The sequence below is a fragment of the Puma concolor genome, chromosome A1 (assembly GCF_028749965.1).
Source record: "Puma concolor isolate L17-30 chromosome A1, mPumCon1.1.hap2, whole genome shotgun sequence".
Classification (NCBI taxonomy): Eukaryota; Metazoa; Chordata; class Mammalia; order Carnivora; family Felidae; genus Puma; species Puma concolor.
In genome coordinates, this window is record NC_141667.1 from 125,518,573 (window position 1) to 125,541,288 (window position 22,716).

At 40.8% G+C, this 22,716-nt stretch overlaps 1 protein-coding gene across 4 annotated transcripts in view; it reads left to right on the top strand.

The window, feature by feature from the left end:
* The window catches only part of SIL1 (SIL1 nucleotide exchange factor), a 217,241-nt gene that overhangs the window by 120,955 nt on the left and 73,570 nt on the right, over positions 1–22,716 (top strand). For all 4 annotated transcript variants that reach the window (XM_086702928.1, XM_086702934.1, XM_086702931.1 and 1 more), the window contains 3 exons: positions 1,581–1,701; positions 7,887–7,986; positions 20,510–20,701. In XM_086702928.1, coding sequence (XP_086559054.1) covers positions 1,581–1,701; positions 7,887–7,986; positions 20,510–20,701 — 413 coding nt within the window. The remainder of the gene's footprint in view (positions 1–1,580; positions 1,702–7,886; positions 7,987–20,509; positions 20,702–22,716) is intronic.

Genomic DNA, 22,716 nt, shown 5'->3' on the forward strand with positions numbered 1-22,716 from the left:
TCTTGTCTTGTTCCTGATCTTAGGAGAAAAGCTCTCAGGTTTTTCCCGTTGAGTATGATGCTCTCTATGGGTTTTTCATAGATGGCATTTATTATGCTAAGGTGTGTTCTCCTAAACCTACTTTGTTGAGTGTTTTTATCATGAATGGATGTTTTGCTTTGTCAAGGTTTTTTTGCATCTCTTAAATGAGCATATGGTTTTTATGCTTTCTTTTGTTGATGTGACATATCATGTTGATTGATTTGCAAATATGAAATCACCCTTGTATCCCAGGAATAAATCACACTTGATCATGGTGAATGATTTTTTTAATGTATTGTTGGATTTCGTGGTGCCTCGGTGGCTCAGTCATTTAAGCGTCTGACTCTTGATTTTGGCTCTGGTCATGGTCTCATGGTTCATGGGTTCTAGCCCTGCATCAGGCTCTGCGCTGACAGCTATATCTTCCTCTCTCTCTCTCTCTCTCTCTCTCTCTCAAAATAAATAAACTTTAAAAAAATTAAAAAAAAATTGTTGGATTTGGTTTGCTAATATTTTGTGAAAAATTTTTGGGGGTGCCTGGGTGGCTCAGTAGGTTGAGCGTCCAACTTGATTTCAGCTCTGGTCATGATCCCAGGGTTGTGGGATTGAGCCTTGTGTCAGACTCCACACTGAGTGTGGAGCCTGCTTATGATTCTTTGTCTCTCTTCTTTTGCCCCTCTCCCCTGCTAGCGTGTTCTCATTCTCACTCTGTCTAAAAAAAAATTTTTTTTAAATGTAGATTCCTGAACTCCACCTTTAAAACAAAACAAAAAATGTTTGCATTTGTGTCCATCAGATATTGGCCTGTAGTTCTCTTTTTTGTAGTGCCTTTATCTCCTTTTCACCTATCTTTGAGTAATTTTGTACAATGTGTATGAGTAGCCCGTCCATTCATATTGTTTTTTCAGGTAGTGGATCAACTCTCCTGAGATGGGTGGGCATAGGTTTTTAGTTTCTTTTGATTCCAGTCCTTACCTCCTTGACTTGCTCTGTCTTCCTGCCTTCCAATGAAGCCCTGGTCTAGGGTCTTGGGAAATAAAATAGGAGATATAGTCCCTGTGCTCATCAAGGAGAGAGCCTTATAGAAGGAGCCTGATTATAAAGAGAGCAGGATGGTGAGGTGTAAGCTTGCTGGAACAGCAAGCTCTCTGGAGTTTTCTGGGACTGTCAGGGGAGAGGTAAGGAGGATGTCTTGGAAGATGCAGTGATGTGGCCATATCCTTAAGGGTGATTAGGTATTTACCATTCACCTGCCCATAACAAAAAGGCTTATTATAGCTCAGTTTAAAGAAAACAGATTAGCTTAAAGATGTAGGTTCTAACTGGGGTTTTCGGTCTTTGCTTTGAAGTATAGAAGCCCTTGCCCATTTGCCTCATTACCTTAATTTGATATGTGTGTGGTATATGTGTGTTACATGGATGGATTCAGGTAATGGAACACAGCAGGGTCTGGTCTTCATGAATTAATAAATCCTGTTGGCTTGTTAGCCAGCCTTTTCATTGCAGTGTCCCTTCAAGGACCATATACCTTACGAGCCCTCTTTGTTCTTGGTTTTTAGGTCAGGCTGTCCCTGTAGGATCCCATGTACGGCTGAATCTCCAGACTGGGGCAAGAGAAGTGAAACTCCAAGAAGAGGACAAGTTCCAAAGTAATTTGAAAGCATTGAAAAAAGGCAAAAGGTATAGTAACAACCCTAGGGACTGGGAGGCGGACAGCACTGATTTTGTAATACTGAAAGTAATGACAATGTAATGTTTCTTACCCAAATTCATGTGGCTTTTAAAAAATTTTGAAATTTCGTAGCGTAGAATTTGTGATAAATCTGTCAGGGTTTTGTGGAAGTTTACTTGTAGATCTTTGGAAAGAAATAGTTTGCAAAGCAAATTGATACTTTAGAAAAGGCTGTAGGGGGAATGCTTAACCTGCTTTAAAAATGAAGCTATTTTTCCCAGTACTTTAAGAGCACCCATTTGAATCCCAACAATTAATGCGCTGATTACAGATGAGTCATCTATTCATTAAAACAGGCCTGTTAGGCCTTCTGCTTTGCAGTAATACTTCCTTGGTGAACAATAAAATTGCATTTTAAAGTCTTTAATTCAGACTAACTTTTCCTCTTGTTAGTCCATATTAAAACAGGCTTTCTTATAGTATAAAAGTTCTCCAATGTTAAGAGATTGCCTTACTTTTAATAACCAGATAAGATTATTTGATTTTGGACAATTTGTCCCTGTTTTTCTGTTCTTTGCCTTGAAATAACAAGTTTTATTTGCATGTTCTTTTTTACATGAGGAAGGAGGAGGAGGCATGGGGTTACAGGGGCTGCTAGAATTGGGTAATTTCAACAGTTATAAATACCAGTTATGAGGTTTCTAAGACAGGGACAGCAAATTGTGATCTGTGGGCCATATTGGTACTGCTACATGTCTTTGTACAGCCTACAGGGTAAGTTGTTTTTATCATTTTTTAATGGATGAAAAAGTAAAAGAATGATACTTCATGACTCTTAGAGATTTTAATGTCCATAAGTAAAGTTTTATTGGAACACAGCTATGCTTATTCATTTATGTATGATCTATGGCCACTTTTCTGCTAATCTGGCAGGGTTGAGTAGTTGGGACAATTGCTGTCAGTAAGGCCCACAAAGCCTAAAATATTATGGGGTCATAACAGAGTTTGCTGCCCCTGTTCTAATACATGTGAGTATTGATAAGAAATAATGGATTGAGCAAGGCTAATGTTAATCCTTGAATTTTCATTATTTTAACAATATTTTGCAGTTAGATATAAGGTAGAAAGGGAGTTTAGAGACTATTTACCTGAGTGTTTTCCTTGATGTACTCAACAAAAGGTTATTTAGCCTGTCCATATGCATTTTCAGTTATGTGGCACCCACAATCCCACAGAGCAGCCTGTTCCAATTTGGGCAGTTTTTACTGTTAGAAAATTTGACTACATTGTAATAATATATGAAAATATTTGTCCTCAGGGGTGGCCCAGTTGTTGGAGCATTCGACTCTCGGTTTTGGCTCTGCTCATGATCTCACAATTCATGGGATCCAGCCCCGTGTCGGGCTCCATGCTGCCGATGCAGAGCCTGCTTGGGATTCTCTCTCTCTCCCCTCTCACTCAAAATAAATAAATTTAAAAAAAGAAGAAAGATATTTGACCTCTTTACCGTCACTCCAAACTGAGAAGGATCTTTATTTCCCCCCCATCTCTCTTGATAGGCCTATATCTGAAGGCCATATGATAATTCATTTCTCACAGCCATCAAATAATCAAATTTCATTGTTGTAACCCCTGCCAACCCCCCTCATTCCCTAGCACACATATATGCACATATTTCAGTGTGTCAGAGAACTTCAGGAAGCCTTTCCTCACATCTATGCCAAGTCTCATTTTCTGAATAAAAAGCTTACTTTATTCTTGGTTTAAGGATATTGAATTAGGATCTTGACTAATTTGGAATATTTGTTTGTTGGTTTTAATACTGTGGGAAGTTATTTTTCCAGTATCTGATCGTAGGTCTTTACTGGGAACACTTAATGCTTTATCAGTTGCTCCTGTCTTTTTAGAATAGAAAGCAGAGTCATTCACGTGGTCTGTAATAGATGCACCATAAAAGAGAGATATTTGTCCTCACTCTTCCCTCTTTACTTTTCTCCTTTGAAATGCTTCTGAGGGTTCTGCTCTGGAGTGGTCTCCAGGGTATATTGGACATACCTTCTTCCTTCTCAGCATTTGTTACTAGTGGCAAACCTGTCTGAACAGCAACCCAAAGGCATTGACAAGGTGGTGTAGGTTTCACTGCTTGAGCTCAGTGAGTCTCTGGCTGCCTTTGGTGGTGACTTCTTCCTGTGGTGGACCTCACCTCAGGCTCCTCCTGATTCATTTCACAGTGTCTTCCTGGCTCTTAGGTACTAGAACAGGAACAGAAGCCAAAGTGCAGGGCTAATTTCTGCAGTTGGTACAGTATTTTGCATATCTGGTTATTCTGATTTGGGGAACAAGATGGACAACACCCACAGGTTTCCATCAGATTGTCAAAGATGTTGGTGATCACAGAGTTTTAGGTATCACTGGCTAAGGAAAGATGGGGATAGTCCTTTCAGACTAATCCATGGCAATCTCTCCACTAGTCCTGCTGGCTGTGTGACTAGACATCCTGCTACCTAGAGCTGTAATGCCTCTGGACTGTAAAGCCTGGGACAAGGCATTGACTCTGACTTCTTTCAGAGGCCTCTCTTGGCACTGCCTGACTTCATGGTGTATTTGGTTCCTAGCAGCAGGGTGTTCTCTTGCTATTTATGTGTTAGGCATTGTTATCTCCACTGGTTTTAGTCCATATCCCATGTCAGTATCTCAACATTGTATCTCTTTTTTGCCCTGGAGCAACTGTCTTCTTTGTAGTGATGACTGACAGAGTATATCCAGGTTGTCCCATCTTGGGTTGAGTATCTACCATGGTACAGTATGACACTGTAGTTAAGGATGTGGTCCAAAGACAGGGCCATTTCCTTGCTCCATTCATTCATTTCACAAAAGACTTATTGAGTGCCTATGTGCTAGGTATTGGAGATATAGTACTAAACAAAACAGGATACCAGCCTTATGGACATGACAGGAAGATAAACTGAAAAATAAAAAGGCACATAAAGTAATTACAGATAGTGGTAAATAGTAGGGAAGAAATAAACAAGTCAGTCAGTCCCTTGGGAAGGCCAGTTTAGATAGGATGGTTTGGAAGACCTCATTAAAGTGATACTTGAGCTTAGACCTGAAGAATGATGGGGATTTAGTCATACAAAGAGTTAATTTTATACATTTAAGGTTAGAGGATCTCAGGCAGAGGCAACAAGAAGAGTCCCTAGCTTTGTCAAGGAAAGACTTTATCAAGTTGAGAAACAAGAAAGTGATTAGGGTGACTAGGGAGTAGGCGAAGGAAGAAGACTAATAGATGATTTGGGAGAGATAAGAGGAGCCAGATCATGTGGAGTTTTGAGATGCATGTTGACTAGTCTTCATTTAACTAGAATTGTGATAGAAAGCCAGTGGAGGATTTGGGGTGGGAGAGTGGTTTAATGTAATTTTGGCAAGATCACTCTACTTGCTGTGTGTATGGGGGATAGATTCAGAGTGGACAAAAGAATTGCAGAGACAATTAGGATGTCATTTCTGAAGATCAGGTAGACATACTGGTGAATGAGTCTAGAGTGTCATGATGGAGAGCGGATGGGTTTGGAGATTTAATTTGAGGGTAGTGCCAATAGGACTTGCTTTAGATTTAGATTTAGGGGTTGATGGAAGGTGGTGTGGCGGAATCTGAGATAAAGCCTCATTTTGTGATTTGACACAACTAGGTGCTCAGAAGTACCATTTATTGAAATAGAAAAGATTGGGAGAGGAACAGATTTTTGGGGAGAAACATCAAGACCCATGTTTTAGATGTAATAAGTTTGAGGTGCCTGATAAACATCCCAGATCTAAGATTTATCAGTTAGTTATACAAGAGCCTGGCTGTCACTCAGGGGAGAGGATTGGGTCAAAGATGTAAGTTTGGGCATCATTGCCTAATGGATAAAGAACTAGGGGATAGTGCAGAGGTAGAGAAGATTGTCTAGGATTGAACTCCAAGGCATTCCAGTATATAGGGTTCAGGTAGGAGATGAGGAACCAGCACAAGAGTTAGGGAAGGGGGGAGGAAGGGGAAGAAACAGCAGAATGTGGTAACAAGAAGCCAGAAAGAAGAGTGTTTCAAGGAGGGAGAGGTGAACTATGTAAATGATGCTGAGTGGTTGAGGAACATGACATTAGTGAAGAGTCCATTGGATCCAGTTGTTAATTATTAGTAATTTTGATGAGAAGTATTAGTAGGGAACGGTAAAGGGATTTGGATTAGAGCAAATGGCAGTGTAAATAGCAGTCATGAAGATGAGAAGAGTGAGTTAAGACAATTTGTTCATAAAGTTTTACTCTGAAGGAGATCAGGGGCATGGTTTGATAATTAGAGATCATAGTTAGTCAGAAGAGTGTTCATATACTCAAGGGAATAATCCAACCAAAGGGAGAAATTGATGATGCAGACAGGAGGGAACAGTATAATGATGGGGGTTAAAGCTTTTGCAAAGGAAAGTGGGATCTGGAACTTAAGTTTAATAGGAGCAGGTTCACTGTCATTCATGGTCTTAGAAGGGAAAGCAGAGAATCTAGATTTGGTGCAGGTTAGTGTATAGAGCTCATGAGGGGAATATGAAGGAGTTCTTGATGATAACATCTATTTTTCTCAGTGAAGAATGAAGTGAAAATACCAGCTGAAGATGGTTTTCTGTCTGTGTGTGCAGACACACATGTGCACACTTGTGTGTGTGTAGTAGGGGCTAAAATGAGTGATGGTGAGTGGCCTGGAAGAGTGGCATTTAAGGCAATAAATGGAGATATGAGACATGATGGGATTTGTCCAGACCAAGTATTAGAGGAGGGAGGTCATAATCTGTTCAAGCTGTGCCCCTAAATACTTAGCTCTCTCTTAGGGGTAAAGAGCAGGGCAGTGGAATCTACATGCTGCTGGCAGTGGGTGATGCTTTTCTGGGAGAGGGATTCTCTTCCCTACCTTGTAGGATTGTGGTAATCATTTGAATGAAATATTACTTCTAAAGGATTAAAATAGTGACTGACACATGCTTAAGTGCTCAGTAAATGGGAGTGATTAGCGATTATTAGTTTATGAGGATTGAGGTTTAGAGAAGGCAAGTGTTTTTCTCAGAGTTCTAGGGGGTTTCTAAGATGAATCAAAGATGAAATGAGAAATGAGCAAAGCCCTAAGCACATGCCTCTAATGAGAGCTGATGTCTGCTAGGATCTTGACTGTTAGACTGATGTGCTTATCTTGCCCAGAGTAGTCCAGTAACCCCTTACTTCCTCATCTTTGTAATCTCCCGGGTTATCCTTAACCCCTCTCTCCCCAACCGTCTTGTCAAGCACAGACACTACATTCCACACTTCCCTTTGTCCATGTCACTCTTGGTCTGATCTCTCTGTTCACTGACCTAAAATTATTGTTGGTGGTAAAGCCCACCCCCCAACGCATGAATGCCTCCTCTCCAATTAAGAAGAATGGTTGTGGCTTCAATCAGCTCCAGGGGGTTTTGGGAGGATGCCACTCTAGTCTTTGCCAGGTTCCTGAGATTACATCCGCATTGGTTCCTTTCCTCCCTCTCCTTAGAGGCTGACTGTGGAACATGGTTGGCTTTGCTTCTAGTCCTTGGTATTTCAAATCCATTCCTTTGTCAGGTTGGCACATACATCCTGCATCAACTCTGGGCCCAGGAGTTGGTTTTAAAGGTGTGAATTTATCTAAACTGTTTTTGTGAAGAAAGGCTGCCTTGTAAAATCAGACCAGACACATGCAGGGGGGGGGCTCAGGTCCCCATTGATCCGTTTATTAGAAGAATATAAATTGGGTGCATGTTATTCCCCTTATCTGTGCCCACTACCTTCCAGGAGGTCCAGCCCTGGCACATGCTGACAGAACAGCACTGCACAGACATTCCAGACTTATTTCTGCCTAAGTAGCTGGCTGAGAGTGGTCTGTCCATGGTGGGCCTTTGTCTGCCCCATGCCATTTCATCCTCTTTAATAAAATGACCCCTTCTTCAGCTTTAATAAAATGACCCCTTTCTTCTAGCTTTAAGGTAAGATTACCTCTTAGACTTGTGGCTGACCGAAGGCAAAGCTAGGGTAGTGCACTCTGAGTTCGAGCTGGCCATGGCTTACCTTGTTTGGGAGTACCAGCCACCTAGTGAAGTTTCTTTCTTGGGAAAAATGGTGCCTCCTTTCTAACTTTCACCTTCTTTTTGGACAGGCTGGACATAAACGCCAACACCTACACATCTCAGGACCTCAAGAGTGCACTGGCAAAATTCAAGGAGGGGACAGAAGTGGAGAGTTCAAAGGAAGACAAGGTATGTGATATTCTTCCCAGGGAGTTTGTATAAGCCTACAGGATGACCTTGAAGGGAGTCACTTCTTCCACAAGCTCTTAAAATAAACATGGGGTAATGATAATAATATTGTAAAATAATTAAAAAAATTTTTTTTAAGTTTATTCATTATTGAGAGATAGAGACTGAGCATGAGCAGGGGAGGGGCAGAGAGAGGGGGAGACACAGAATCCGAGGCAGGCTCCAGGCTCCGAGCTGTCAGCACAGAGCCCGACACGGGGTTCGAACTCACTGCGAGATCCTGACCTGAGCCGAAGTCGGATGCTCAACTGACTGAGCCACCCAGGCGCCCCATAATATTGTAAAATAAAGTGCAGTTAATGCCAAATAAGTAATCCTTATTGGACTATTTTTTAAAAATACCAGTACTGGGAGCATTTGATTATTTAGGATCCAACTTCACATTACATGTTTGGGCCTCAACAAATTGAGGCACACGGCAGAGATAGTTGCACTCTTCATTATCACAGACAAGAGTGAGGAGAATAGAGATTAAAACCCAGGCCTCCTTACTTACACTTGGATTAGACAAAAGCTTAAAGGACGGAGGAGCCGGGCTGGGAAGGAAGTCTTGATCCTTGTCCTCTGAACATGTAACAGATGTATTCCCTCTTTCTAGGCCTCATAGCAAATGTATTCCTTATTCCAGGCCTCAGGTTCCTTAAATGTACAATAAGGTGGTGGGGCTGGGGTGGGGAGGTGTGGGAAACAAGAGGATGGCTGACATTTCCTCCAGTTTTAAATTTGTGTACAAACTAAGGGAGTGAGAAGGAGAAAGAGGCAGAATTGCAGTCCCTTGGTTATGCCCCTAGTGTCTGGGAGGGCTTGTGGGTACAGGCTTATACCAGCAAGAAATCTTACTCTTTAGCTAGATTGTGAACTCATGTGATAGCCAGAGAATGTCACAAATTAGTTTTTATATTTCCATTTGAGTCCTCTCCTTCAAAGAAGCTCCTCCAGTGGCTACTTTGGAGACCTTTGCAAGTTCTCTCTTCCTTTTACCCTCATAATTCTCTTTTTCTTTGTTTGCATCTCTGCTGCTGGCCCAGAATCCTGGCGTATCTTGGAGGGGCAGCATCAGGTTATTGAAAGCTTCTGTCTTAAGTGGAGGAAGCCTTAGGTCCCTCAGATCCTTTTCAGTTAAGCAGTTCTGAGACAAATCAGCCTTTTTCTTTTCTTTTCTTTTTTTTTTTTTTCTTTTTTTGGTGTCAAGGAGGACCTAACTAGGATGTGTTAACATGCAGACCAAGTCTCCATGTCTTCACTCATCTTAGTGAAGTCACATCTACCAGCATGGAGAGTGTATATGGTATGAGAAGATGAGTAGCAGGATGGCAGTAGTAGCAGCAGTGGGCGTAGGAAGGTGACAGGTAAAATTTCATTCCACTACAGATATATTAACTGGGTTTGGGAGGGTGAGGAAAAGCAAATCCCCTTAACTGGTGAAGCTGAGGCCAGCAGAGGTGAGCATTGTGTGCCTCGGTGCCTTGAGCGAGGTTGACCTTCCTGTGGCCAGGGGTTGGGCTCATTCCCACTCACCATCCCTTCACCATGGACCCCATATGGGCCTGACAGTAACAAGCAGTCAGCCCTTGTTCCATGTCTTCTCTGTGGGTGGAAGACCCACTGTACCCCATCTCTTCTCTTGTTCTCTTTTTTTTTAATTAAATTTTTTTTAATGTTTATTTATTTTTGAAGGACAGAGAGAGCACAATGGGGGACAGGCAGAGAGAGAATGAGACCCAGAATCTGAAGCAGGCTCCAGGCTCTGAGCTGTTAGCACAGAGCCCGATGTGGGGCTTTAATTCATGAGGTGTAAGATCATAACCTGAGCTGAAGTTGGGTGCTTAACTGACTCAGCCACCCAGGAGCCCCTAAATTTTTTTTTTAAAACTTATGTTTGAGCAAGAGGGAGAGAGAGAGAGAGTGAGTGTGAGTGGGGGAAGGGCAGAGAGGCAGGGAGACACAGAATCCTAAGCAGGCTCCAGGCTCCCGGCTCCCAGGTCTCAGCGTGTATCCCAGAGCCTGATGTGGGGCTCGAACTCACGAGTGTCAAGATCATGATCTGAGCCAAAGTGGGCCGAAGTTGAACGCTTAACTGACCGAGCCACCCAGGCACCCCTCTTCTCTTTGTTCTCTTTTAATGGTATTCTTTCACATTATAAAGTTTGTGTAGAAAACTATGAATATTAAGAAAATATTCTTTTTTTTAACTTAAAAGCAAGAGATTAAGTTTTAAGTTGCTGTTTTTGCCAACTGAAAAGAATCCTTTCCCCTAACAAGAGAAGATTCCAATACCAGTACCCAAATGTAGGATCCCTGTCCCAGCTGGTTTAAGTCAGCTGCCAGTTTGAAGATAGAATTGCCACACTCCTTTTTCACTTCTGTGGAGTGTAGGTTATTGGCTTCTTCACTGAGGTGCTGGGTCCTAGGATTTTTCTCCTGCTTTCATTTGGAGCCTGTCTAGATTGACTCAGTTTATTGTCAGTGCCCTTGGGACTGGCAAATAAATTGACTTGAAGTAGGTTGGGGAGTTTCTGACATATCTCAGGCTCCTGGCTACAGATGGCATCATCCTTTTTGTTTATCAGTCTTTAAACCCAGGTTTTATGGTGCTTTTGCTATTTATAAAAATAATACTGTCAAATATTGTGCCAATACTATCATTTGAAATTTTTTTACTTGATTTTTTAGGTGGAAGGGCACCAATTCTATTATGTATATTGGTACCTTAGATTTAAATGAATCAGTCCTTCCCAGAATCCCTTGCTTTGTGGAAAAACTCTGGCCAAACAGATTTGGGCTTTTGTTGTTGAATCTGATCCCTTTATACCTCTATTACCATAAATGTCTTGATGCTTTATTTTATTATGTCAGCTATTGTTCACCTGTAGCTATAAATTGCTCCACTTAAAAATGGGACCTTCTCCGACTTTTGATTCTGGACAAGATAAAGTAGACTCATTTCTTACTATTTCTCCTGCTAAGAACAACTAAAAACCTTGGGCGTAATACTGAAAGCAAATATTAGAAGACTCTACAAGGTGGGAAGAAGAAAGCAGACTGGCTAGGGACCTTAGAACTGGAAGAATGATACAACACTGAGTTCCTTGGGCTTTCTTTTCCCCCTTTGTATATCTCAGAGTGGGTATTGGAGGAGCCCACACCCAGGAAATGCTAACAGGTACAGATAGAAAAAGCCCTAAAGAAGACCTGGTCTTTCTAGAGAAATCACTAGGAAAAGGGCAGCCAAATAGAACAAAACCCTTTTTTACAGTACTTTTGGCTCCTCTAGCCAAAAACAGTGGAAATGTCCCATCCCACCCTTAGTACCAGTGGAAGTTGAATGAGGAACTTGAATGTCCATCTTCCACTTGGTGGTAGCAGGCTGCACTCTTACTCCTCCACCAGAATGGTGTCAGCAGAAGCCAAGCAGAGAGGCTGAACTTAGATCCCCCTACCGATGGCAATGAGATGATGTGATGCAGTGCTCTGCTATCTTGACCAAGATTGAACAGAGAGCTGAATTCAATGATTGAACAGACAGCTGGAATTTCTCCCCTCTGCCCAGTGGTAGAAGACTGTTCCCTGCTTCTCGTGCTGGTGTGTTACCTGCAGACACCAAGTGAGGAGCCTGGTTTCCCACCCTCCACATGGAAGTAGCAGGCTGGTTCTCCTGTTGGAATGGTGTCTTGAGACACCAAGAAATGTACTTGAATGTCTTCCCTTGCCTGACACTACCAAGGTGGTTTTTCACTTGGAGCTGAGGTGATGCTATTGTGTGTGTTGGCAGAGGTGGGAGGGTGGGGGAGCAGAGATGGAGGAGGGGTGGTGTCTAGGAGGTGGTGGTGAATGGAGAATCTATAGTCCTACCTTCTCCTTGGTGGCACTGACATAGTGTGAGGCATCATTCTGCTCCCCACTCTGGGGCAGTGTCAGTGAGGGTAAGTGATAAGCCCAAACTTCCACCCTCACACCAGCAGCAATGAAGAAGTGTTTCACTTCCCCCACCCAGGTGATATAGAAGCTAAGGAAAGACCAATGTAGAGTGTCCACTGGCAGCAGGTGATGTTGTTCTTCCTCCTAACTAGTAACTGGTGGTAGGATTTTGGAGAAAAGGGAGCTGGAGAAAGGGATTTCACAAATGAAGTTCTGGGCAACTCTCTAGTGACCCACATGAGAAACTGACCAGAATTAACATAGCAGAAGATTTGAGAACTGAACTAAGTTGTGGAACACTGCCAGGTTTTTAGATGAGCCTCTGGGTAGCACATAAAGGAAACAGACCAAAATAACACTGTAAAGGGTCTGGAAACGAAACTGTCTTACAGTTACATTCATACAAGAAGGACAGAATCAGCATATTAAATGTAAACATTGTAACTGCCTGCTGAAAAAGAAGATTGAATAGGCTTCATAGTTGTAAAACTTGATAACTAAAATGTCCAGGATAAAAACAAAAACAAAAACAAAATAAAACAACCCTCACCATACCAAGAACTAAGAACATCAAACCTTGAATTAGGAAAGACAATTAACAAATGCCAAAAGTGAGAGGACACAGAAGTTTTGAATTACAAAGATTTCAAAGCAGTTAACATAAAAGTGGTTCAACAAACAATTGTGAACACTCTTGAAACAAATGACAACCTCAGCAAAGAACTAGATGATGTAAAAAAGAATCAAATGGAATTTTTAGAACTGGAAAAATACAACCAAAATTGTTTAAAAACATTGAATGGGCTCAGCAGAATAGGGAAGAGAGAGAAGAACCAGTGAACTTGACAGAAATTACTAAAAAGTCTAAATAACAGAGAAAATGAATAGCAAAAACAGTGAACAGAGACTTTGGGACTTGTGTGATTATGAGAAAAGATCTAATATTTCTGCCATTGGAGTCTTAGGAAAAGAGAAAGAATACTGAAAAATAATGAAGACATAAACTAAGAAATAAAGATGGGGGGGGCGCCTACGTGGCTCGGTTGGTTAACGTCTGACTTTGGCTCAGGTCATGATCTCATGGTTCATGAGTTTGAGCCCCTTGTCGGGCTCTGTGCTGACAGCTTGGAGCCTGGAGCCTGCTTCAGGTTCTGTGTCTCCCTTTCTGTCTGCCCCTTCCCAGCTCGCTCTCTCTCTCAAAAATAAATAAACATTAAAAAAAAGTTTAAAAAAAAAAAGATGGAAAAATCCCCAAATATGGTCAAGAGCATAAATGAATGGATTCTTGAAACTGAATGAATTTTCAGTAGGATAAACTCAGAGAAATCAACACTGTGACTCTTCACAGTCAACCTCCTGAAAATGAAATACAGAAAAAATGTTGAAAGCAGCTAGTTAGAAACAATATACTGCTGGAACAATGATTGGCAGTGCATTTTTCATTTGATACCACAGAGGCCAGACTATGTGGCACAGTATTTTTCAAGTGCTGGGAAAAAAATTATAACCTTAGAATTTTATACCCAATGAAAATATTCTCATGAGTGAAAAAGAAATCAAGGTATTCTTGCACAAAAGAAAATTAAAAGAATTTGTAACCAGCAGACCTACCTAAAAGAATGACTAAAGAATATTCTCCAAATAGAAAGGAAATAATAGCAGAAAGAAACTGGAAACATCAGGAAGAAGAACAATGAAATGTATCAAAATAAGGGAAGAAAGTATAGACTTTCTCTTATGTTTTAAAAATGTTGGATAGTTGAAGCAAAAATTATGACTTATTCTGCAACTACATATATGTTCAATATGAATTTTACTATCAGAATTACCACTATTTATTTCTTTGCTACACTTTGATCTTTCTTGGCCAGTTCTTTCTTTTGATTATCCGTTTTTATGAAATGTTACATGGATTTATCATTAGACGATGATGAAGTCCTACAACTACACACTTGACATCTCTGTATGAACTGAGTAATGAATCCACAGTGACCAGTCATACTTTGAAAGAAGTAGTGTGATCAGCCACTCATCATCATGAGCATTTATGTTATATGTAGTGATTTGTGGACTGAAGAGCTAGCAGCAAAGTTTGTAGTTGATGCAATTGTAGTTAACTGAAATCGGTAGTGACTGAAATTTGGGTAGTGTTGGGAGAATGGTGTTAGCTAAGCTATAGTCCTTGAATTTGGCATGTTTAAGTTTGATGCAAAGCAAAGACTGTGTCTGATTAAAGACTTGTATCTAGACTGTAAAGAACTCTAAAAGCTCAGCAGTAAAAACAACAACGTATTTAGAGAATGAGCAAAGGAAACGAACAGACAGACATTTCACCTAAGATTTGTGGATGGCAGATAAGCACTTGAGAAGATGTTTAATGTCATTAGATTTTGGAGAAATGCAAATTAAATCCTTAATGAGGTAACACTATGCATCTATTAGAATACCTACAACAATAAATGATAATATTAAATACTAGTGGGGATGTGGAGAAACTGGGTCTTTCACACATTGTTGGTGAGAATGTAAAATGGTACAGTCACTGTGGAAAACAGGCAGTTTCTTATAAAACCAAACATATGCTTATCATATGACCCAGTAGTTATGCTTGTGGGCATTTATCCTGGAGAAATAAGAACTTAAATTTATATAAAAAACCTTTATACAGGGGCACCTGGTTGCCTCGGTTGGTTAAGCATCTGACTCTTGATTTCAGCTTAGGTCATGGTGTCACGGTTTGTGAGTTTGAGCCCCACATTGGGCTCTGTACTGGCAATGCCAAGCCTGCTTGGGATTCTCTCTCTCTCTCTCTCTCTCTCTCTCTCTTTTTCTCAAAATAAGTAAACATTTTTTAAAAAGCCTTTATACAAATATTCATGTGATTTTATTCATAATAGCCAATACCTGGAAACATCTCAAATGTTCAACAGGTAAATGGTTAAGCAAACTGTATACCTATAGAGTGGAATGCTACTCAGCATTAAAAATAAATGATCCATTGGGGCACCTGGGTGACTCAGTCTTTTAAGCATCTCACTCTTGATTTCTACTAAGGTCATGGTCTCACAATTCGTGAGTTCAAGCCCCACTTCGGGCTCCGCTCTGACAGGATAGAGCCTACTTGTGATTATCTCTCTCTGCCCCTCTCCCATGTGGGTGCTCTCTCTCTTTCACATGTTCTCTATCTCTCTCTCTCAAAAAATAAATAGACTTAAAAAAAAAAATAGGGGCGCCTGGGTGGTGCAGTCGGTTAAGCGTCCGACTTCAGCCAGGTCACCATCTCGCGGTCTGGGAGTTCGAGCCCCGCGTCAGGCTCTGGGCTGATGGCTCAGAGCCTGGAGCCTGTTTCCGATTCGGTGTCTCCCTCTCTCTCTGCCCCTCCCCCGTTCATGCTCTGTCTCTCTCTGTCCCAAAAATAAATAAACGTTGAAAAAAAAAATTAAAAAAAAAATAAATAAATGAACCATTGATACGTGTGATAACTTGGATGGATCTCAAGTGCATTATGTTCAGATAAAAAAAAAAACCTATCTCAAAAGATTACAGACTGTGTGAGTCCATCTTTATAACATTCCTCACATGCCAGAATTATGGATATGTAGAAAAAATTAGTGGTTGCCAGGGCACAGGGATGGGTGGGAGGATGAGGTGCAGCTTATAAAGGGGTAGCTCAATGGAGTTGTTTGGTGGTGGTGGAATAGTTCAGTAGCCTGATTGTTCTGGTGGATACATGAATGTATACATTGGATAAAACTGCGTAGAATAATACACATGTGCATATAAGCAAATGTGTGCATGTAAAAGCTGATGAAGTCTGAATAAGGCTTATAGTCTAGTTAACAGTATTGTACCTTTGTTATTTTCTTGGTTCTGTTAGCATACTCTTGTTAGGTAAGATGTTACCATTGGGGGAAGCTGAACAAAGGGTACATGGTACTCCTATATTATTTTTCTCATTTTCTGTGAGCTTATAATTATTGCAAAATAAAAAGTTATTGTTGCTTTAAAGGCCTTCCTGAGGGCCAGGTGCACATCACTTTTGTGAGGTAGAGGAGCCTTGTTTCTTACCCTGCTCACTTGCCTGTCATCCAACAGCTCTAGGCAGTGACTCAGCTTCCCTGGACCTCTTTGCCCTTCCTTTGGCGGCCGTCCAGGGTCCTTTAGCTGGGTGTAGGGGAAGCATTTCACTCTTGTTTTAACCCAAAGAAACAGGATATGACATCCCTTAGATGTGATTGCTCTGCTAGGAGCTTGGTCTTTTTTTAAGAGAGGCTGATTCATTTCTTTGGTTGGTGTTTCTATGGAGTACTTATAACTGGGGAGAAAACCCATAGGTAATAGATGAGCAGTTTGGAGCCAACAGCTATTCATCATTCTGCTTTTTATAAATATTCGTGCCTTTTAATTTTTCTTGGAAGATAGAGACTCAAAACCACTGTGATCTTTCAGACTCTCTTTATGAACACTATCCTCTAAAATTGGGAAATAAACAGGAGTGTCACGTGTGTAAAGTATCTAATTGAAGTCTTTTATTCACCTCCAACATAACTTCGTTTTTAAAACTTTTGTATGTGTGTACAGTGGGGAGGGATTGAGAGAAAATTGAGACTTGAGTGTAGTACATACAGTAATTTAGCCACTTCAGACAGTTGAACAAATTGTACACCTGTAGTTAGATTGACAGTAATGACAGTGATCTAATTTTCATCAGCAGATTGCTCCCACTCTGGTAGCTCTTTACCCACAGTTTCCTATGTCCGGTTTCCCTAAAATGTTGCTGGATTGGACAGGGCAAAGTGAAGGTATTCAGTCATTGTAGAAGATAGAGAAGCAAGGTACAGATAATTTGACCTTAAACCTCAGCCTTTTCGTGTGAGGTTAGGGGTTGAAGGTGAGCTTTCATTGCTTCCCCTGACTTCAGTGATTGCAACAAGAAGACTTTCCATTCTTTTTGAACATTGTAAGTCAGACTGGTATAAGTGAGCCTTGGAAAATCGTGTGTTTTGGGGCAGAGGTCTATATGGTTAGACTCTGAGGGCTGTCTTCTGTGGGCATCCTAGAAGGTACAGGTGTACCTTGGAGATACTGTGGGTTTGGTTCTAGGCCACTGCAATAAAGCAAGTCGGATTAATTTTTTGGTTTCCCAGGGCATATAAAAGTTATGTTTACTTTATACTGTACTCTGTTAAGTGTAGGATAGCATTATGTCTAAAAAAACCAATATACATACCTTAGTTCAGAAAAACTTTATTGCTGGGGCGCCTGAGTGGCTCAGTTGGTTGGGTGCCTGACTTCGGCTTGGGTCATGATCTCAAGGTTTGTGGGTTCGAGCCCTGCGTCAGGCTCTGTGCTGACAGCTCGGGGCCTGGAGCCTGCTTCGGATTCTGTGCCTCCTTTTCTTTCTCTGCCCCTCCCTTGCTCGTTCTCTCTCTCAAAAATAAAAAAATGAACTTAAAAACATTTTTTAAAAAAGGAGCTTATTGCTGAAAAATGCCAACCACCTGAGCTTTTAGTGAGTTGTAATCCTTTTGCTTGGGGACTGTCCTGCCTCAATGCTGATGGCTGCTTGACTGATGAGGATAGTGGCCACTGAATTTTAGGGTGGCTGTGGCAGTTTCTTACAGTAAGTGAAGTTTGCCACATTGAAGAATTTCATGAACAGTTTCTTTGTAGCATGTGATGCTGTTTGATAACATTCTACCCACAGTAGAACTTGTCTCAAAAAATTCGGAGTCCGTTCTCTCAAACCGTGCTGCTGTTTTATCAACTAAGTTTACGGAATATTCTAAATCCTTTGTTGGCATTTTTCAACTTTCTTTACAGCACATTCACCAGGAGTAGATTCCATGTCAGGCAACCACTGTCTCTGCTCATCCGTGAGAAGTGACTCCTCATTTGCTAAAGTTTCATCATCCTATTGTAACAGTTTAGTCACATCTTCAGGCTCCACTTCTAATTCTGATTCTCTAGATATTTCTCCCACATCTGCAGGGACTTCTTCCACTGAGGTCTTGAACTCCTCACATTCATCCATGAGAGCTGGAACCTCCTTTTTCCAAACTCCCGTGAATGTTGATTTTTTGACCTCTTCTCATAAATCAACAATGTTCTTAATGGTATCTAGAACTGTGAATCCTTTCCAACAGGTTTTCAATTTACTTGGCCCGGTTCCACTAGGAGAATCATTACCTATGGCAGCTGTAGACTTACAAAATGTATTTTCTTAATATTCTAATTGGAACTTAAAAGTTGAAGTGAATCCTTGATCCATGGGCTGCAGAATAGATGTTATGTTAGCAGGCATGAAAACAACATTAATCTCGTTGTACCTCTCCATCAGAGCTCTTGGGTGACCAGGTGCATTGTCCATAAGCAATAATGTTTTGAAAGGAATTTTTTTTCCTGAGCAGTATGTCTCAACAGTGGTCTCAACATAATTGAGTAAACCATGTTGTAAACAGACATGCTGTCATTCAGGCTTTGTTCTATTTATAGAATACAGGCGTGATAGATTTAGCTTAATTCTTAGGGGCCTTGGATTTTTAGAAGTAAATAAACACTGGTTTCAACTTAAAGTCACCAGCTACATTAGCCCCTAACAAGAAAATCAGCCTGTGCTTTGAAGCCAGGCATTGATTTCTCCTGTCTAACTATATAAGTCCTAGATGGCATCTTCTTCCAATAGAGGGCTATTTCATCTACATTGCAAATCTGTTGCTGAATATAGCCACCTTCATGAATTAGCTATATCTTCTGGAAAACTTGCTGCATCTTCTATATCAGCACTTTTGCTTCACCTTGCACTTGTATGTTATGGAGGTGGCTTGTTTTCTTAAGCCTCATGAACCAATCTCTCCTAGCCTCTAAGTTTTTCTTCTGCAGATTCCTCACCTCTCTCAGCATTCATAGAATTAAAGTGAGTTTAGGGCCCTTCCTCTGGATTAGGCTTTGGCTTAAGGAAATGTTGTGACTGGTTTGATCTTTTATCCAGAGCACTAAAACTTTCTCCATATCAGCAATAAGACTGTTTTGCTTTCTTATTGTTCCTGTGTTCACTAGAGTAGTGCTTTGAATTTCCTTCAGGAACTCTTGGCATTCCCACCTTGGCTAATTGTTTGGCACAAGAGGCTTGTCTTTTGCTGTCTCTTCTTTTGATATGCCTTCCTTACTAAGCTTGATCATTTCTAGATTTTTATTTAAAATGAGACGTGCAGTCAGAGTGGCCAAAATGAACAAATCAGGAGACTATAGATGCTGGAGAGGATGTGGAGAAACGGGAACCCTCTTGCACTGTTGGTGGGAATGCAAATTGGTGCAGCCGCTCTGGAAAGCAGTGTGGAGGTTCCTCAGAAAATTAAAAATAGACCTACCCTATGACCCAGCAATAGCACTGCTAGGAATTTATCCAAGGGACACAGGAGTACTGATGCATAGGGGCACTTGTACCCCAATGTTCATAGCAGCACTCTCAACAATAGCAAAATTATGGAAAGAGCCTAAATGTCCATCAACTGATGAATGGATAAAGAAATTGTGGTTTATATACACTATGGAATACTACGTGGCAATGAGAAAAAATGAAATATGGCCTTTTGTAGCAATGTGGATGGAACTGGAGAGTGTGATGCTAAGTGAAATAAGCCATACAGAGAAAGACCGATACCGTATGGTTTCACTCTTATGTGGATCCTGAGAAACTTAACAGGAACCCATGGGGGAGGGGAAGGGAAAAAAAAAAAAAAAAGAGGTTAGAGTGGGAGAGAGCCAAAGCATAAGAGACTGTTGAGAACTGAGAACAAACTAAGGGTTGATGGGGGGTGGGAGGGAGGAGAGGGTGGGTGATGGGTATTGAGGAGGGCACCTTTTGGGATGAGCACTGGGTGTTGTATGGAAACCAATTTGACAATAAATTTCATATATAAATAAAAAAAAAATGAGACGTGAGACTCTTGCTTTCACTCGAACACTTAAGAACCCATTGTAAGGTTATTAATTGGCCTGATTTTATTATCACTGCGTCTCAGGAAATAAGGAGGCCCGAAGAGAGGTAGAGAGATGGGGGAATTGCCTGTCAGTGGAACATTCAGAACATACATAACATTGATCACTTAAGTTCACTGTCATATGGGTGTGGTTTGTTAACCCAAAACAGTTACAGTAGTAATCTCAAAAACCACTAATCATAGAGCACAGTAACAAATATAATAATAATGAAAAAGTTTGTATATAGTCCAAGAATTACCAAAATGTGACAGACACAAAATGAGCAAATGTTGTTGGGAAAATGGTGCTGATAGTCTTGCTAAATGCAGGTTACCACAGACTTTAAATTTGTAAAAAATGTATTATCTCTAAGTGTGGCAAAGTGAAGTGCAATAAGATGAGATATTCCTGTGGTAGGATTTTTGGATAGTACAGATGAAAGAAGGTTTTGAATTCTGGAGCAGTAGTTGTTTGAAAATGGGCATCCATGGTAGACCACAAGAGTCTTGGGGAAATGTCTCCAATTGACCTAATTATCTCTTTGCTTCAATTATCTGCTTAGGCAAGACAGGCCAAGATTAAACGGCTCTTTCGCCCCATTGAGGAGCTGAAGAAGGACTTTGAGGAGCTGAATGTTGTCATTGAGACTGACATGCAGATCATGGTACGGCTGATCAACAAATTCAATAGTTCCAGCTCCAGCCTAGAAGAGAAGATTGCTGCACTCTTTGATCTTGAATATTATGTCCATCAGGTAATGTATTTCTTTGTCCATAAACCTGACTTTTAACTAACCTCTCTGACAACAAACCTCCTTGCCCTGAATCCTAAGGAAATAGCATCAACATCTTTACTTCTCTCTCAGGGCATATAGTACTTTTAACCTAGACCAATAGCTATTATAGTAAGATAAATTCTAGAAGGGAGGGCTAATCTCTTTTTCATTGGGAATGTTAACCTCCATTATTTTTTCAACAGTGATGATACAGCAGAGGCAAAATAGACAACAATTGAAGAATGAACAATTTAATAATGAGATAATTCAAATTTAAGATTGTGATAATGGCTCCAGAGTGTAATGTGGAAGTATATAATAGGGAACTTAGCCTAGTTAGAGGTGTTGAAAAAGGCTTTTGTAGATAAAGTTTTATTGGGACACAGCCACACCTGTTTTTTAATGTATTCTATTGTTGGGGGCTATTTTTATGGTACAATGCAGAGTTTAATAGTTGTGTCAGAAACCCTATGGTTCACAAAAGCCACAAATAATTACTGTCAGCCCCTTTGGAAAAGTTTGCCAACCCTTGGATCAGATTACTTTAGGCAGGGGAAATAACATGTGCAAAGAGTCTAAGGTAGAGAAGAGAGAGCTTGGTGAGACTGAGGACCTGGGAAATACTAGATAGGATAGCATACCTCAAGTGAAAAAGTTAGAGTTTCAGAGAGGTGGAGTTGGGAATAGCAGGCTCTTTATGATTTTATCCTTAATTTTAAGACTCGTTAGAGAGTTTGTAGCAGGGAAAGGACTGATCACACTTGGGCCATAATTATAATAGTTAATATTTATTGAGCATTACCACAGACAAGCCACTTACTCAAGAACTTTGTACACATCATTTCGTTGGCTTCCACAGCTGCCTTTTGAGTGGGTGTTGTTATTAGTTCCATTTTATAACTGAGGCAAGTAAGACACAGGTCACATCTGAGATTGCCCATGTTCACCCAGTTAGTGAGTGCTAGAGCTGGGATCTGCAGTAAGGTCTGTCTGACCCAAAACTGTGCTCTTCACCTTTTGGTCACTCTGCTTCTTCCAGGATACTGGTATCATTTGAATGAAGCTCAGAAGGGCTTAGGTAGATCTAAGGAGAAGGAGCCAAGAGAACCTGTTTATTATTCAATAAATTAATTTATTGAATGCCAGCTAAGTACCAAGACCTATTACAGGCACTTAAAATACATATAGTGAGCAAAATTGGAGCTTACCGTATAGCAGAGACAGATAGATAATAAATGTAACTCATAAATAAGTTATAGATGGTGTGTTTAAATTTGAAAAATGCTATAGGAAAATAAAGGTAGATCTTGGTAAGGACTGGCAGTGTTGGAAAGGAGCATCTCAGGCAGGAGAAACAGCAAGTACCAAACCCTTAAGGTGGGAACATGTGTAGTGTGTTTATGGAATCAGAGCAAGTCCATGTAGTTGGAGCTGAAAGAAGAGAGGGAAGTAGATGAAGCTTAGATAATGAGAGGAAGATAATGGGGTGCCTTGTAGACCATGGAAAAGAATATGAAACTGAACATTATTAAAGGCTGTTGAGCATAAGAACAACATGCTCTGACTTGGCTTTAAAGGATCCCTCTGCCCATTTTGTTAAGAATTAGACTGGAGGCAGGGGGTGTGGGTAGAAGCACGGAAACCAGACAGGAGGCTATTGCGGTAATTCAGACTAGGGATGATGGTGGCCCAGGAAGACTGTGTAATCATAATCAAAAGCTTGTTTGAGATCCTCATCAAGATACAGATCTTCAGCATCCTCCCACGCATGACTGCATCCTTGTTCTCTATAAACTAGGCTAAAAGACATTCTTTCTTTCTTTAGTATTTTGCCTGCCTTTGTGATGAGAGAGGATGAGTGTATACTCTACCTGCAGGAATTATGATGTGGCCTCTTCATCTTCTTTCTTTGCTCATAACTCTTTCTCAGGCCTCAAATAGCAGGTCTATGATCCTCTTAGAGAGAAAGTGGGCCTGAGTTCTCTTTCCCTTTT